Source organism: Sinohyriopsis cumingii, chromosome 4 (assembly GCF_028554795.1).
Source record: "Sinohyriopsis cumingii isolate HCF-2022 chromosome 4, ASM2855479v2, whole genome shotgun sequence".
Lineage (NCBI taxonomy): Eukaryota > Metazoa > Mollusca > Bivalvia > Unionida > Unionidae > Sinohyriopsis > Sinohyriopsis cumingii.
In genome coordinates, this window is record NC_142964.1 from 97,389,303 (window position 1) to 97,406,944 (window position 17,642).

The 17,642-nt window shown below is 39.2% G+C and overlaps 1 protein-coding gene across 2 annotated transcripts in view; it reads left to right on the forward strand.

The window, feature by feature from the left end:
* The window catches only part of LOC149801731 (protein JTB-like), a 24,432-nt gene extending 6,790 nt beyond the window's left edge, over nt 1–17,642 (forward strand). For both annotated transcript variants that reach the window (XM_089956042.1, XM_089956041.1), the window contains exons 3-6: nt 662–738; nt 3,485–3,558; nt 5,213–5,292; nt 17,064–17,642. In XM_089956042.1, coding sequence (XP_089812168.1) covers nt 662–738; nt 3,485–3,558; nt 5,213–5,292; nt 17,064–17,226 — 394 coding nt within the window. In that variant the 3' untranslated portion in view covers nt 17,227–17,642. The remainder of the gene's footprint in view (nt 1–661; nt 739–3,484; nt 3,559–5,212; nt 5,293–17,063) is intronic.

The following is a 17,642-nucleotide window of genomic DNA, read 5'->3' on the forward strand; positions in this document are numbered from 1 at the left end:
CTCAGACATAGCTGTGAAAGACTTATTTTCATTGTACAAGTAAATTTGGGAGTGATTGGGTCTAATGAAAATAGAAACTACTTCCTCTGCCAGACAGTACATTGTTCAGTTAATCAGTTAATGAAGGTGCACTGTGAATTCATAATGCATATCTTCAAAAGTTAATTCAAAATTAATCTACCTGAGGACATGGAAAGAGAGCTATGCATAACTAATTGTTTTGCTGGTAACTTTTAGTGAATTGTAGAGAGGGTCTATGCTCTGTTGGCACTATTATTCATGTCACTGAAGATGTTCAAAATTTTCAAATGGTATTTTCATTAAAAAATAACAAATTTGGCAGGTGAATATTTCAATTATTTTATCAGTGGATTCAAAACATTCTCTGTTTTCCAGTCACTGATATCAGTGTCTTAACTCATGAAGCAAGGAGCTTCCACAAAATCGCAAATTAACATGAAATAAATAGAAAACTACATGCTTTGGGGGGGGGGATTATAAAAGAAAATATAAAACAAAGGTGAAGTTAAACATGAGCAGGATCCTGTCTGTGCTTTTATTTTTATATTTTTAATTGTAATATTTCAAGTACAGCAATTTCAAGATTGTGTCAAAATAATACCATCTGATTGCTCTCATGCATCATGTTTCTGTATTTCAGTATATCTGTGCTGACACTCATTGCTGAGGGATTTTGGTCCACAAAACACATATTGGTAGAGAACAGCAGTGAAGCAGGTAATATTGATATTTATCATACATTGGTAAACACATATTGGTAGAGAACAGCAGTGAAGCAAGTAATATTGATATTTATCATACATTGGTAAACACATATTGGTAGAGAACAGCAGTGAAGCAGGTAATATTGATATTTATCATACATTGGTAAACACATATTGGTAGAGAACAGCAGTGAAGCAGGTAATATTGATATTTATCATACATTGGTAAACACATATTGGTAGAGAACAACAGTGAAGCAGGTAATATTGATATTTATCATACATTGGTAAACACATATTGGTAGAGAACAGCAGTGAAGCAGGTAATATTGATATTTATCATACATCGTTCAGTATAAGAGCAATGTCATGATAACCAGATGTCATACTACGATGTAGCACCTATCATTTTCTCCTAACAACTAGTGTTCAAAACTTGTCTAAAAATACTAAAGGCCCATCATGGGATTTCTAGAACCTACTGTTAGAGTGACAGAATAGATGTGGAAAAAGATGTAAACGATAGTTTTTGTTGATCATCAGCAGACACAGAAAAACATACACACTGTATCAGTCACACTGATTAAGTAATATTATCCCTTTTTTCAATGATTTCAGGGTTTTCACCATTCACCACCAAGAGGTTTTTGCATAAACTATGACATACAGACTTTGACTTCTGATAGGATCTGCACATTTAAGATACATTCAAACCTGTCACTAGTAGCATTTCATGAAAAAAGGCAGAACTAGGCATTGCACATAGGTGACTGATGTGCATGGATTCATCTTTTGAAATTGGTTTTTGACAAATACAATGCACAGAATATCACTATCATTATTATTATTATCAAGATTGTTTTATGTGCACTGTACAACAAAATCATAATTGCGGGTTTTTTATTATTCTCTCCCAAATATGTTTGGCACAAGATTACTGTAACCTGCTCACTTTAATCCATTTTATAAATGAAATCATTACAATTTCAAATATACTCCAATCATAGATTAAAACAATGACTGGATTAGTCAGTTGCTCAGCTCACGAAGATCGAAAGACCGTGGGCATATGTGAGAAGCCTGTGATGAATAAAAATCAAAAGAAGCCATATATGGCTATTCATTGTGATCCAGGAACCCAAATTTCATCTACCTTTACATACATCTTTTGAATATTGAATGATCCCTGACCCTAGTAAATGGGATGCAACTCATATCTCTTCTCAAATACTTTTTTTTCCACAGATAACTTTAACTCACAGGCAGTTAGATGAAGATATCTAACTATACCCATCACACTTGCAGAAAGGTGACTTCTGTTTTTATGTTGTTGTTGTGATAACACAGCTACTTTTCCCACCATTCAACAAACGAATTGCTTTAACCCTCTGCCTGAAGGATAAACACTGTCTTGCTTTTGATATTAACATATTGATTGGAGTAATGAGTACAAGTGAGATAAGAAATGTTTGTACTTTGATTCATCTGATATCCCTTTATCAATGCTTTCCTTATGAAGCAAAAATTAAGTTTGCATTGACTGAACAGTCAGTGTAAATATGCTCTAGTGGCTGCTTAAGGCAGGGAGAAACCACTGTCTGGTGAGGAAACACATGGCTGCAGACAGCAGAAGTCATGTGTCTGTTTCATACAGGACATTTATGTCAATTTGCCCAGGGGAATTAGAATGGCCATTGTGAACAGATGACATCTGAGTTAAGGTGACCATTAGGACAGGTTTGACTGTATTTGCATGGTCCTGCACCGAAGAAAAACAGAACAGGTTAAAGTAGATATTGAGAATGGGTTTTATTTTGCTTTTCTTTTGTTACATACACATTACATTACATAATGCTTAATTTCAAACATTGATAGCAACTTTTTAGAACAACAGTTTATGCATCTTGTTTCCGTAATTTTATATCTGATGAACACTTATGTAAATATATTATATTACACATATTGTAAAACCATACATTCTTGGTGTTCATGAATGCAAATATTAATTATATATATAATGCAAAAGAAACAACAGGCAGACTGGTATGACAGCCACCACATTAACCAGTTTTATACTTGTCCAGGAGAAAAAGTTTAATAATTTACTGGAGTAAATGAGTTTAATTTTTGTCACTGAATACTTATTTTTGAATAGACATCAATAACATTTTGACTTGGGTATTTATTTCTTCCGCTATTTTGTCATCCACTTGCCACTAGTTGCATCCACAATTGCCACTATATCTAAATCCCACTGTGAACTTAATTTTTTGTACGAGATTTTTTCCCAAGTATTCGCTTTTTTGGAGGGTCTTGGAGGAATTAGGAATGACAGTTACTTCTCGTATTTTCTCTTCAAATGTACTTAAAACAGCAGCTGAACATAAATAGTATAGAGCTGGTATTATTGTAAGAAATTTGATACTCCAATGTACACTTTAGCTAGCCAAGATGTTTTAATGTAAAATAAATAGAAAATTCACTTGTCTGAAATGAATGAAGGATATATTTCATCTTGTAAGGGAAAAGCTTGATGAAAAGTACCCATTATTCGCTTGATATATGCAAATATCCTGTATTTCTCCCCTCCCATACTGCATCATTTTATGCCATGAGCTCAGCATAATCATGTTTGCTTTGTGGATATTAAATAAATTAAAGCAAAAAAAGAATCAGCAAGAAAACCTCCCAAAAACTGAGAAGTTTGAAGTGGTGAGTGAAGACATCAGTAATATATAAAATTATCTCTCTTAAAACAGGTTCTAATGACTCGTGCCCTGCAGGAGTAGAGAGGGTCTTGGAGGAATGCAAGAAGTGCCTTCCATTAGAATTGGTAATTACATCACTTCTGACAAACATGCTGAATGACTTTTTAATGATCATTTGAAACATATTGGCAGATATAGTGACTATTTTGAAAAATGTGCATCTTTCTTAGCTGTGTATAAAATGTTTATTTTTAGCATTATTGTGCCCTACCTTTTAAGCATCATATTCACGTTTTTGTCCGTCAGCCTGTCGTTTCTACTCTGTAACTTTAAAGTCTTTGTGATTAAAGCATGAAACTTGCTTCACCTCCATTAGAGAAATGTCAATACCAAATTCAGGGGCCTCTATTCAAGGTCATGGATCAGTGTTTTAACTTTTTATCGCTCTTTCTTTTTACTTTATAACTTGAAAACTATTTAAGAGAAGAATCTTGGCATTCTTGTACATTATCACTGTAAGGTATGATCTTCAAGGTCTAGGTCATTGCTCTCTAAACATCAAATACAAATCATCATCAGTTTCCAGCACACTGCCTAAATTAGTTGTCTTGTTATTCAGACATAGGACCAGGTTAATAATGCACAAATAAGATAATAAACTGTGATTGAAAAATATGGCTTTTGGTTTTAGTTTCTTTGGTAATTTACAACACAGCAGCATGTCAGTGTTAAGGTCATTATAGTATAGTGCCTTGCCCTAGGTTACACTATGGTAGCCAACCTGGGCCATTCTATGGTAGGATTCAAACTTGCACTCTTTTGGTTGCAAGTCTGGCATGCTAACCAATGAGCTTTTGGATAGCAGCAGTGTCATCATCAGTTAAGATTCTTTTTACAGTTGTTGAGGTCGTATTAATTAAAAATTTTGTGTCCTAGATTCAGGATAATCAGTCATGTCATGAAAGAAAAAGATCCTGTCTTGCATTCATGTGATGCAAGAAATTAGGAATGGGATGCATCAACATGTATAGTTGCATCCAGGTTTGCCATAGTTTTGTTAATCATAATTTTCAATAATTTTTATTAAGTGTGAAATGGCTCAAAATTACCAACACTAAAAATAAAATGTATGAAATTTTATTTCATTGTATGTTCACACCCATCCAGAAGTGTACATATGATTCCAAATTTTGGCCCCCATATAAATCTGGTTGCAGACCATTATCTAGAAGGACCACTGTACCAAATGTGCTTGCATTTTGCCTGCGCAAAATGGTATCTATCCTTTGTATGGGATATTCCATGACATATTCATCTAAGGAATCAGATGTTTCAGAATTCAACTACATACAAGAGTTTTAGAAAATACAGATTATTGATGGGAGATGCTGATTTTGTGTTGCCAAGTTAAAACTCACAAACATACTTTAGTCTGTGACTTTCTGATAGTGTATGGTTATTCAAATTTGTTTCTTGAACACATGCACAAAGAAGTTAATGAAATGCCTAGTTATTTTTAAGCCATGTAAGTTTACCATATATCATAGCCTGCTTTGTATTTGAGACTGTATTGCAATGCAGAATTTAAAGGACATTCAGATTTTGATGATATCATTTAGACCTTTTGAAATAAACATCAAAATATATTTCTTCTTTCAAAATGAAGATTTTTTTGTTCGTAGTAAGATTCACTATTAACTGTCCAACATAAAGGATTTCCAATTTTTTCAAAGATAATGAATCATGATGGTCTCTTAAATAATGATTTATCCCCAACAGAAAATGGAGATATCACATTGTGTGTCAACTGGATACAGTGAAAAGGTTAAATGTCAAGATGGAAAAGAAATTACCAGAAGGTAAAAATATAATCTGAATGCTGGATTTGTTGTTATATTTTCAGTGTTTTATCAAGAAATTCTAATTTCAGAGACATGTGACCCAAATAACTGAAAAATGTGGGTCACTGGCCAAAAAGCTGGAAATTCACTTGAAACAAGTAGTCTTATCATGATGATAAGCATATACAGCTCTCCCTTGATAACTCGCACACAGCGGGGTCCACAAACGTAGACTGCACTATAAGTGAGGTGCGAGTTGCCAAGGTACCTCCAAAAATTGAAAATAAATTCGCTTTGACATCGAGAAAACCATGGGGGGGAGCGAGCAGCATTAGGGAACTGGGCTGTTTATTGACTGAATCCTAATTTTACAATTTCATCGATAATAATTTTTAATAATGCGCTTTTTCTAATGAAGTTCTTCATTCTTCTGTTTAAATAACAATTATTTTTAAAATGTCCAACACAGAAAGATCGTTCCAACTGGTTTCAACAACCATCACATGTACGCGAAAAAATCTGTGTAATACACAACTGCTTTTTGTTTTCTTGATGAGTCTGGTTCCCGTAGTATCCTGCCAAATTGACAGTCCACAAAGCAGGGAACTAGACTAACTGTTGATACACCACCAAACAAGATTCCTTTTTTTCCAAAACACGCTACACTTATTTCGTGAGACAATCATCTAGGTCGAAACTCACTTTTTGTATTGTTCAATTAGCACAATATTGATGTCGTGATTTCTTTAGAAGTAATAATGAAAACTTTTTACCATCCTTTAGGATATGTCTAAGTGCCAGTTCAAGAATTCTCTGAAACTTGCTTGCCCACAATGGTCCATATCTGTGAAATCAAACTCTTTATTTTACGAAGTATTCATTTCGCTTTGCTGCCTTATCTTTGATCACAGTTATAAAAGAGTCTGTTAATTTAAGGTAGTTTATGTAACATACACAATAACATTTATAAGTGTTCTATTGATCAAATGAAGTGTGTTTATCTGACATAACGACCAGGGCCAATAGATTTTAGGTTTGTAGGATTTTTGTGCCTTTTAACTATTCTTTTATTCCACCTCCTTTGTTTGATTCAAAAGACATAATTAACGTGGTAAAACAAAGGAGGCCAGCTTTTAATTCAGTGCAACAATGCAAGTGCAACAATACAACAAATACTTCCAGTAGTCAGTTATCAAAACACGGTCAGCACTTAATTAGGTTCTCAGAGAAATGCTTGTGGACATAGCTATTACGGTAGATTGACGCATTTTACGTTTAATTACAAGAGGACACATTGCATTTATGACGATTACACTTAAAAGGAACTAAAATATAGAACTAGAACAGAAATTTCAATTGATAAAAGAATTGTTTAATTTGTATTTAATTATTAAAGTACAGCATCCACTCGGCGTGACATTTTCATTGATCAAAATTTCCTTACATATCATTAATTGCAGAATGTTGCTTGAAAAGAAAATGTAAAAAAAATTGTATGACCTATTTTTAAATTTGATATTTCAAAGTTTTGATTAAAATTTCCAGGTCCTATCTACCTTTTCGACGATAAAACGAGCGATGCATCAAAGTTTCCGTTACCAATTTTGATCATGATTTTCTTCAAGTTCAACAAATAGGGTTCACATTTTAGGGTATTTTCTGGTTGAATAAATGGGAGCAGGTTCGTGAGTTATCAGGGCACGAGTTATCGAGGGAGTGGTGTATAGTGAATACATTTTATTCATTAACTACAGCACTTAGTTTTTATTTTTACTCCTATTTTGCTTAGCTTTTGAATATTTATACTTTAATCTGCTGTTATGCGTGTAAGGGGCCCCAGGTTGCCAAATGGTCTAAGGTACTGACATCTGACCTCTGTCCATGGGGGTTCAAGTCTTAACTCAGACAATGTGGGTATGTGAGAAAGCTTCCTATGGGTCGGTGATTCGTGTCTGGGTTTTCCTGTGTTCTCCTTCCACCAAATATACTGGCCACCATGTATATTATATCTTGTGCTGAAAAATGGCATTAAACACTGAGAACCACAAACAATAGTATGCTTGTAACACATGTATCTGCTGTTCGTGGTTCACAGCATTTCATGAAAATAATGGATAAGGATGTTGTAAGGACTTTATAATGAAAAATTTGTTTAATGTAAAGACCAAACATTGAATTAAACACAACCATGAATTAACAAGAAAAGGTAAATTAAGTTATACAAATGGCTTCTTAAATTGACGTTAATGAAAAATTAAAACAACATTAATCCAAAAATACAGCTTGAAGCATCAAAAAGAGGATCATTCAAATAAGTCTGCTCTTCTTCAGATGATTTTGTTCAAGGGCTTTTGACCTGTTAATCCTTGTGATATACTTTAGTCTTTGCTCATCCTCCCATTGGTACCCACTATAGGAATTTTAAAAACAAAAAAGCATTAAGGCTATAAAAGAATGAATAAAACCTTTGTCTATTTATAACTTCTAACCTGATTGTTACCATGTGGCCCCTAACATGATCATCTTGTTCACATTTTAAACCAAAATGGAAGCTGTTATAAAAACCAGATAGACTGCTCCATCCTTTTTTAGTTTATAGAACAGTCCATATTCTGTAACTGTGTTGCTTACATTCAATATTTGTGGTGTCTAGTTTTAATAATTCTAAAAATAATTGAAGAAAATAAAAAAGTCTAATTTTTGTACATGTGTGAATTTACCGAATTAATCAGAGCTAATCAAAGACAGCCAACTACATGACAGCCATTCTCAGAAAAAATAGACTGTGCAGATATGGCAACCATATTACAAAAGAAACTCTGATTGGTTTGCAGTGCCAACAAGTTGACAGTTTTAGGGACCCCACCTGGCAGCAATCAGGTTTGAAATTGTAGATTGATGAATGAAATGATTGAGTGTTGTGCTCTTTTTTATATTCTTTGCCTTTCATTTTTAAAATTTTACCAATTGTAGTAGAGTAAGCAAATACTGTAGCAGTCTCAGTTCTTCCACAGTGTATAATCATCAAATCAATCACATCTGTGCAGATCAGAATATTTCAGAACAATATGTAACACATTGGACATGAAGGGATATGTGACAATCAATTGATTTTCCAGGGGATTCTCACGCTCTAAAAAACAACACTCGAAACAAAGAAAAGTTGTAGAATTATTCGAAATATAAATTCAGATGCATGTTAAATAATGTGATGTTTTACCCCAACCCCTTGTATTATACATGTATTTATAAGTCTGTAAGTGGAGCCAGGTAAGCTTTGTTTTTCCAAGTGCCTAAGTTGGCTAATCCTCTTACGTAACCCAGTCTTTGTTTGAGCTCTTGAGTGGAAATCTGGCGGGAATCTTTGTACATGGGAACACGTGACGTAGACAACTTCAAAGAGCCGGAAGCCGACAATGGTAGGCTGGACAGTACATGGGGACACACAGACTGACATTTTTATGATTGACAGTTCGATCAAATGACCAGAGTCCGTCGCCATCCAATCGGGATGCGTTGTAGGTGGGACTTGATTCGAGAAACTGACATAAGATTTGTACAAGCCTGAAATTCGTCAGTTGGTGTTTAAGAGTCGCAGTGACACACACTCCGTTAGCCATTCGTAAAAATTGGCGGAATTTAGGAAATTCATGAAATAGCTTCGATCAGGAAGCTTTCGGGGGACGAAAGAATTTCAGAGAATTTCGGGGGACGAAAGAATTTCAGAGAATTTCGGGGGACGAGAGAAGTTCAGAGAATTTCGGGTGACGGTGAGAGATACCGAGTGAATTTCGGGTGACCTCAAGGAATATCGTCAAGGGTTCCGGATACTAGAAGAGGAACCGGAAGTCAAGATAACGGCAAGGAACAAGGATTATAGAAGAGGAAGCGGAAGTGGAGATCACGAAAGGAGAGAAAGACAAGGGAACGAAGAGATTTAGATGAGTAGCACTCAAGAAGGGAAAAATCTCCTCACACTGTGAACTCAAATGATGATCAAAGGGATCATTGGGTGAAAGAGAGACATTGATTACTTTAAATTCTTTTAAATTTCATTTATTAAATTGTTATTGTTTAAATTTCATCTTTGTATTTCTTTTAATTTAACTGTCGGCATTGCTGACTGGGGGCTCGTAGCCATAAATATATTTAGTCAATAAATAATATAGTGTCCAGAATTAACCTTCTGAATAAGGACCAGGGGAACTTCTCATAATTCGTTAAAGTCTATAAGAAGAACCCCACCCCTAGACAACCGACACACCCCCACAGTGGGCGCTTCGTCCGGGATATGAATTAGACATATATATTATTTTGGGACTTAAAGTTATTGGTAGAAGTATTAGTGAACAGTGTGAGATATTTTCCATTCTTTGTATTTGAAATTTTGTGATTTTCTCATCTTGTATTTTTATTGTCATATGTGCAGGCTTTGTAGATCTTCCATTCATAGCAGTACGTGTGAAGCAGATATCGAACAAATATCTTACCTGAACGAAACTAGTTGTTATCGACAGGTAAGTATTTAAACTGGTATTATAAATATCTGTATACTGTTTGAATTTTGAGACAAGGTATCACTTTACATTAGTATAATGGCTACCGAACGACAAATGATAAAGGAATACCGCGCCATGGGGTCGGAAGATCTTGGATACGAGGGAGATCGCCTGGCAACCTTTATAGAAGAAAGGATCAAGGAATGGAAGGCCGAAAAAGCAGCGGAAAGGGAAGCCCAGAGAGAACTAGCCAAGATAGCAGCGGACCAAGAGTTAGCCAAGATCGCAGCGGATCAAGCCAAGATAGCCGCGGACCGAGAAGCAGCGGACCGAGACGCCCAGAAAGAGCTGGAGCTAGCCAGACTCGCTCACACTCTGGAGATGGAAAAGGTCAGAGTTGAAGCTAGGACCAACGGACGGGACGACGCCAGTACAAGCTCTGGAACAACCGGCCGACCTTTCATCGACCACCGGATAGTCCAGATCAACATGTCACGCTTCAATGATAGGGAGGAGGCTATTGACGATTTTCTCGTCCAGTTTGAGAAACTCGCACGCGCTCATCAGGTCCCTGAACAGCACTGGGCCATTAATGTCTCAGCCTTTTTGCAAGGTGCAGCTCGGGAAGTCTACCACGGCTTAACTGCAGAAGAGGCTGATGACTACACTGCCCTCAAGAAGGCGCTTCTCTGCCATTATCGGCTGACCGCCGAGACTTACCGGAAACTTTTCCGGGACTCGGTGAAAAAGGTAACAGAGACCCACTCTCAATTCCACAACCGTGTTCGAGGTTTATTTGAGAAGTGGATGAAAATGGCCGAAGTCGAACGCACGTACGAAGGGCTACGCGAGGTAATACTCAAGGAACATGTCCTGGGTACTTACCGTCGCGAGTTGACAGTTTTCTTAGCAGAAAGAGAACACCGGACGCTCGAAGAGATCGCTAACATGGCGGAGCGATACGAGCAGGCGCACTCGAAGAGTGGAGGTTCCGGGGTTGCTGACCGACCCCGACCCTCTGAGTCGCGTCGTATGGGGGAGGTTGAGCCGGCTGTCCGTAACCGTCAGGGCGACGGGAAGGTCGGAGGGGCACCTACAGGTAGGGCTGCCGCCTATCGACCTGGACAGGCCTCACCCACGAAACCAGGACTTGCAAGTCGGCGAGGGCCGCCGACATGTTTTAATTGCAAGCGCCTGGGGCATTTTGCCAGGGACTGTCCCAAGGGCAGGCAGACCCAGGTGAATGTCGTAGCTAAGAAGGAAGGTGTGCCGGAAGCGAGTCGCAACCCAGCCAACCTTGCGGCCGCAACTGTCAATGGTGAAGGCGCCACCATCTTGTATGACACTGGGTGCAGCGTCCCCGCGCTTGTCGACAAGAAATATGTCAAGCCGGAGGACTATACAGGGGAGGTAATAGAAGTTCAGTACGCGAACTGCGCGCGTGACTCATTACCAGTAGCTGTCATTGACCTCGATTCACCATACGTGAAGGGGAAAATTGAAGCTGCTTGCTTGGAGGGGCTATCACATGACGTCATATTGGGTTGCCGTTATGTGTTACCCCAGCCGAACCCCGAAACCTGCACACCTATGCCAGTGAGTGCTGTTGAAACCAGGGCCATGAGTCGACAGCCGAAACAAAAGCCAATCCAAGTTACATCGACACCGGTTAGTAATGTTATTCCAGCGGAGTTAAGGAAGCTGCAACAGGAGGACGCAACTCTGGCGCAGTTGCACAAACACGCAGAAGCGGGAACAGAAAGGGAAACTCCGAACGGCGCGGTGAAGTTTGTCTACAAGAAGGGAATCTTGTATCGCCACGCCAGGAAACACAACGAACACTTCAAGCAAGTCGTCGTGCCAAAGGAAAAGCGTTGCGAAGTACTGAAACTTGCACACGAGAGTCTCATGGGTGGACACATGGGAATTGCTAAGACGCGTGACCGTCTTGTAAAAGAGTTTTACTGGCCAGGGGTCCAGGGAGACGTAAAACGGTTCTGTCTCTCCTGTGACAAATGCCAGAGAATGGCACCGAAAACGGATCAGCGACCCATCCCTTTGGGGAGTACGCCCCTTATCGATGAACCATTTAGACGTGTTGCCATGGATTTAATCGGACCGATAAAACCCGCGTCTGCGCACGGAAATCGATATATTTTAACGGTTGTCGATTATGCTACACGCTATCCGGAGGCCGTTGCGTTGCGTAACATTGACACGGAAACCGTCGCGGAAGCTCTGTTTGCGATCTGGTCAAGAGTCGGAGTGCCCGACGAGATCTTGACCGATCAAGGAACACAATTTATGAGTCGTGTGATGGCGGAGGTGAATCGTCTCATGTCGATTAAACACCTCACGACTACACTGTATCACCCCCAATGTAACGGATTGGTCGAACGGTTTAATGGGACCTTGAAAAACACGCTCAAGAAATTGTGCGAAGGCCGCCCCAAGGATTGGGACCGGTATATTCCGGCCATGCTTTTTGCATACCGGGAAGTACCGCAAGCGAGTTTGGGGTTCTCTCCCTTTGAACTCTTGTACGGGAGAACCGTACGCGGCCCAATCGCCGTACTGAGACAGCTGTGGACAGACGACCACGCTGTAGAGGAAGTACGCACTACCTACCAGTACGTCGCGGACTTGCGCAACAAACTGGAAGAGGTTTGTTCTCTCGCGCAAGAAAATCTCAAACGAGCTAAGGCGCAACAGGCGAAAAATTACAATAAGCGCGCAAAACCACGTCAGTTTGAGGTAGGGGACAAAGTGTTGTTGTTGTTGCCCCAGGAACACAACAAGTTGCAAGTTTCCTGGAGGGGTCCATACGTCGTCACCAAGAAGGTCGGAGGTCAAACCTACCGGATACAGCTACCGACGAAAGAGAAATTGTACCATGCCAATTTGCTCAAGAGGTACCGGGAAAGGGAGACCGCCAGCGATTTTGTTGTCGCAGCGATAGTCACCGAGGATATCGAAGGCGATACGGAAGGTGCTAACACTGTCCCGAGCTGTCCATTAACGAGGGCCGAGACTCCGTCGGACGTGGAGTGTGACCCCATGTTAACTGAAGGGCAGCGGAACGAGATAGAGACCTTGCTGGCCGGATATTCCGACGTGCTAACAGAAAAACCCGGGAGGACGACGCTTGTCGAGTTCGGGTTAAAGATGGTGGACGACCGGCCAGTTCAGCGTAAACCCTACCCCTTGCCCCACGCGAAACGACAAGTTGTAAGGGAAGAAATCGAGCAGATGATTGCTCTGGGAGTAATCGAACCTGCCGACTCTCCGTACAGCTCACCAGTAGTCTTAGTGCAGAAGAAGGACGGCACCCATCGGTTCTGCGTCGACTACCGGAAGCTGAATCAGGTGACAGAATTTCAAGTTGAAATGCTACCTGACCCCGAACATATCTTCGCTTCGGTCTCGAAAGCGAAATATTTTTCCAAACTGGATTTGTCCAAGGGGTATTGGCAAATTCCGGTAAGGAAAGAAGACCGACCGAAGCTTGCTTTTGCTACTCCCGACGGGACATACCAATGGTTGGTGATGCCGTTCGGGGTACAAAACGCGCCCAGCGTCTTTACCAGAATGATGCGGAAGTTGTTGGAGCCCTTGCGCGATAGGGGTGTCCACAACTTCATGGATGACCTCTTGTTAGCTACAGAGACATGGGGTGAACACCTCGCTCTGTTAGCTGACGTTTTGGAGCGGCTACGTCAGGAGGGCTTGACAGCCCGCCCTTCCAAATGTCACCTTGGTTTCAGGACATTAGACTATTTAGGACATACCCTGAGCCAAGGCACGCTGTCTCCAGAGAAGTCGAAGGTGGAGCAGTTGAGAAACGCCGCACGCCCCACCACGAAAACGGAAGTGAGGTCATTCCTGGGACTGGCCGGATATTACCGGAGGTATGTCGCTAATTTCAGCGCGATTGCGGGCCCGTTGTCTGACCTAACCAAGAAACGGACCCCGAGTAAGTTCGTTTGGACAGATGCGTGTGAGCACGCATTCCAAACGCTAAAGGATAGACTTACATCCGACGCAGTTGTTCGTCTACCGGACTTGGATAAAGAATTCGTTCTGCGCACCGATGCATGCGACACGGGACTGGGAGCAGTACTGCTCCAGGAGCATGACAAGACGCTTTTTCCTGTCGCATACGGCAGCCGGAAGTTGTCTGCTGCCGAGAAGAATTACTCAGTATCGGAGAGGGAATGTCTTGGAATCGTGTTCGGCATATCACGGTTCGAGCGATACCTATATGGACGTAAGTTCATGTTGGAGACCGACCACCAACCACTCGCCTATCTGGCGCAGGCAAAGTTGTCCAATGGTCGATTGATGCGATGGTCGCTGTTTTTACAGCAGTACCAGATGCAGATCAGATACGTGAAAGGATCTGAAAACGTAGGCGCAGATTTCATGAGTAGAAGCGCCGAAATGATATAGATCATTTGTTATATTTTCGTGTTCATACTCAGTTTAGCATTTAGTTCATTTTGCTGATTTTGTTCTTTATATCGTGTAACACTTTTGCTTTTTTAGTTTGAGTGAATAAAATCCTGATTTTATTCTCAAGCGTGGGGGGATGTGATGTTTTACCCCAACCCCTTGTATTATACATGTATTTATAAGTCTGTAAGTGGAGCCAGGTAAGCTTTGTTTTTCCAAGTGCCTAAGTTGGCTAATCCTCTTACGTAACCCAGTCTTTGTTTGAGCTCTTGAGTGGAAATCTGGCGGGAATCTTTGTACATGGGAACACGTGACGTAGACAACTTCAAAGAGCCGGAAGCCGACAATGGTAGGCTGGACAGTACATGGGGACACACAGACTGACATTTTTATGATTGACAGTTCGATCAAATGACCAGAGTCCGTCGCCATCCAATCGGGATGCGTTGTAGGTGGGACTTGATTCGAGAAACTGACATAAGATTTGTACAAGCCTGAAATTCGTCAGTTGGTGTTTAAGAGTCGCAGTGACACACACTCCGTTAGCCATTCGTAAAAATTGGCGGAATTTAGAAAATTCATGAAATAGCTTCGATCAGGAAGCTTTCGGGGGACGAAAGAATTTCAGAGAATTTCGGGGGACGAAAGAATTTCAGAGAATTTCGGGGGACGAGAGAAGTTCAGAGAATTTCGGGTGACGGTGAGAGATACCGAGTGAATTTCGGGTGACCTCAAGGAATATCGTCAAGGGTTCCGGATACTAGAAGAGGAACCGGAAGTCAAGATAACGGCAAGGAACAAGGATTATAGAAGAGGAAGCGGAAGTGGAGATCACGAAAGGAGAGAAAGACAAGGGAACGAAGAGATTTAGATGAGTAGCACTCAAGAAGGGAAAAATCTCCTCACACTGTGAACTCAAATGATGATCAAAGGGATCATTGGGTGAAAGAGAGACATTGATTACTTTAAATTCTTTTAAATTTCATTTATTAAATTGTTATTGTTTAAATTTCATCTTTGTATTTCTTTTAATTTAACTGTCGGCATTGCTGACTGGGGGCTCGTAGCCATAAATATATTTAGTCAATAAATAATATAGTGTCCAGAATTAACCTTCTGAATAAGGACCAGGGGAACTTCTCATAATTCGTTAAAGTCTATAAGAAGAACCCCACCCCTAGACAACCGCTACACCCCCACAAATAACAATGACAATTCCCTTGGCAAGCAAGAATGCAAGTTGAAAATAATGTTGATTCACATGGCAAGTAGTAATGTCTGTTCCCACTGCAATGAATAAGGCATCCTGAAAATAATGCCACCAGCCACAGGTTAATTATCACTGGCATCATGCCAGTTGTTTTATAAATCTGTAATAATATAGTTCTTGATGGGTTGCATTTTGGCATGGGTGGTGATTTTGGAATTTATGGCATCTATATTATTACTGAATATATAGTAATGGTCCTTACATATCACTTTTAAAAAAATGACAAAAAATTGTGTCGAGCATTATGAACAAAGAATTTAAGATTTAAAGACATTATATATTACATTATTCCTGATTTCTTCCAACACCTATACATCCCATTGACTTTTTTATGGATTTTTTGCAATTAAAAAGGAACATTACATGCATATTGCACAGCATTGTCTACAGCTGTAGGAATTACATGTATATCACACAACAGGACTATAAATTTTGGACCTGCATGGTATAGTGCAAGTATGGATCATAAACGTTTGGGTAATGGGAGCATCATTATTTGTATAAATTGTAATAGCTTTACTGGAAAAAAGGCTCTAAGCAGCTCATTATTTTCCACAGTAATCGTGTTACAGTTTTCTCTGCCAAATATGAAAGCTTGCCGGTAGCTTCTCATGGGTCGGTGGTTCTTCCCGGGGTTTTCCATGGTTCTTTCTCCACCACTGATACTGGCTGCCATTTATAGCTTATCTTGTGCTGACAAATGGCGTTAAATCCTACAACAACAACAACATCTGCCAAAAGCACATATTGCATACAGTATAATTAAGGTAACAGGCAAAAACTCTATATCCCATCATCATCAGTCTTTAACAGAGAGTGTGTACCCATTGGGCTTACCAGTTAGAAAAATGACTTGTGTATCAGTCATTAGTAAGAACAGTTTTGAAGAGACATTTTTTTTTATAAACAAGAACTGAGTTTGTTGAAAATAATTTATACTGTGCTGTTATTAGAACAAAAAAGTTAATTGCACCAATAACCAATGAATCGGTGACCATTCATATTTTGATATGAATTATATTCCTGGCTTAAGGGGGAAAAGCCATGCCTAGATCTGAGTATGAAATGGGAGGTCATTTTTAAAATTCTTAGAAATCTGATCTTATGTCTATTCAGTTTATAGAATTAAAACACTTTCATAGAATGAGAATCTGCATTAATGAAAATGCAGGTCCTTTAGTATTTACAATATACTTAAACCTGATTTTGGAGACCACTTGTATTATACAACCAATTTTGTATGCATCAATTAATTTAGTTAATTAATGAAAAGCCTCCATTGTGATTTGGTATTTTACTTTAGTAGTGGTGCTCGTCTCTCATGACAGGTTTTACAGGAGGAACTACTTTCCGTTTTCATTCATATTCAATTGCAAACTGCTGGTAAATAGAATCTGGTCAGCCCTCATGTAATGTTCTACTGATAACTCCTAACAAACTGCATAGACCCAGATATGCCAGTGTATTATGCAGTGGTAGATCTTGGTCTATGAAGTTTGCAGCTTGACTTATGAGTAAGTATATATAATATGAATGTATCTGTTTTCCATATTTTTTTATTATTTCAGTTGCATAAAGGATCGTAATATTCAGCAGAGGGAATTTTGGCTCTTCCAGCTGACAACATTCCTCATAGGAGTTGGATCATATGGAATAGTTAAATACAGGCAGCGTAAACTGGACAAATTACTAATGGAAAAAGTCAATAGACAGATTGGATCTGGAAGTTGATTTTATTGTAAATATCGTAAAATATGGTCAACAGAATGATTTAGTCAACAGAATGGTTCAAATTTTGGTTTGAAGCCTTGGCTATAGGATTTGTACCTATGCTACAGCAATATGTGATACTACAAAATATGTGAAATATACTTTGAAAACATCAAGCAGGTTATGTTACTGGTCAAAATGAACATATAGATGTTAGGAGAAAAAGTAGTCTACTTATTCTATTGACTAGATATGGTTTATCAAAATGAAAGAGAAAAAAGTCATCAATTTTTTTTTTAAATTGGACTTTGCTACTTACTGCCTCCAATTCTTTTGGAGCATTTCCATTATTTTTGAAGTTGTTATTGTCTAATGCCCATGATTCTGTTTTTGTTATGTATTAAAAAAGTCTATACTCGTGTATTGTACAAATGTGA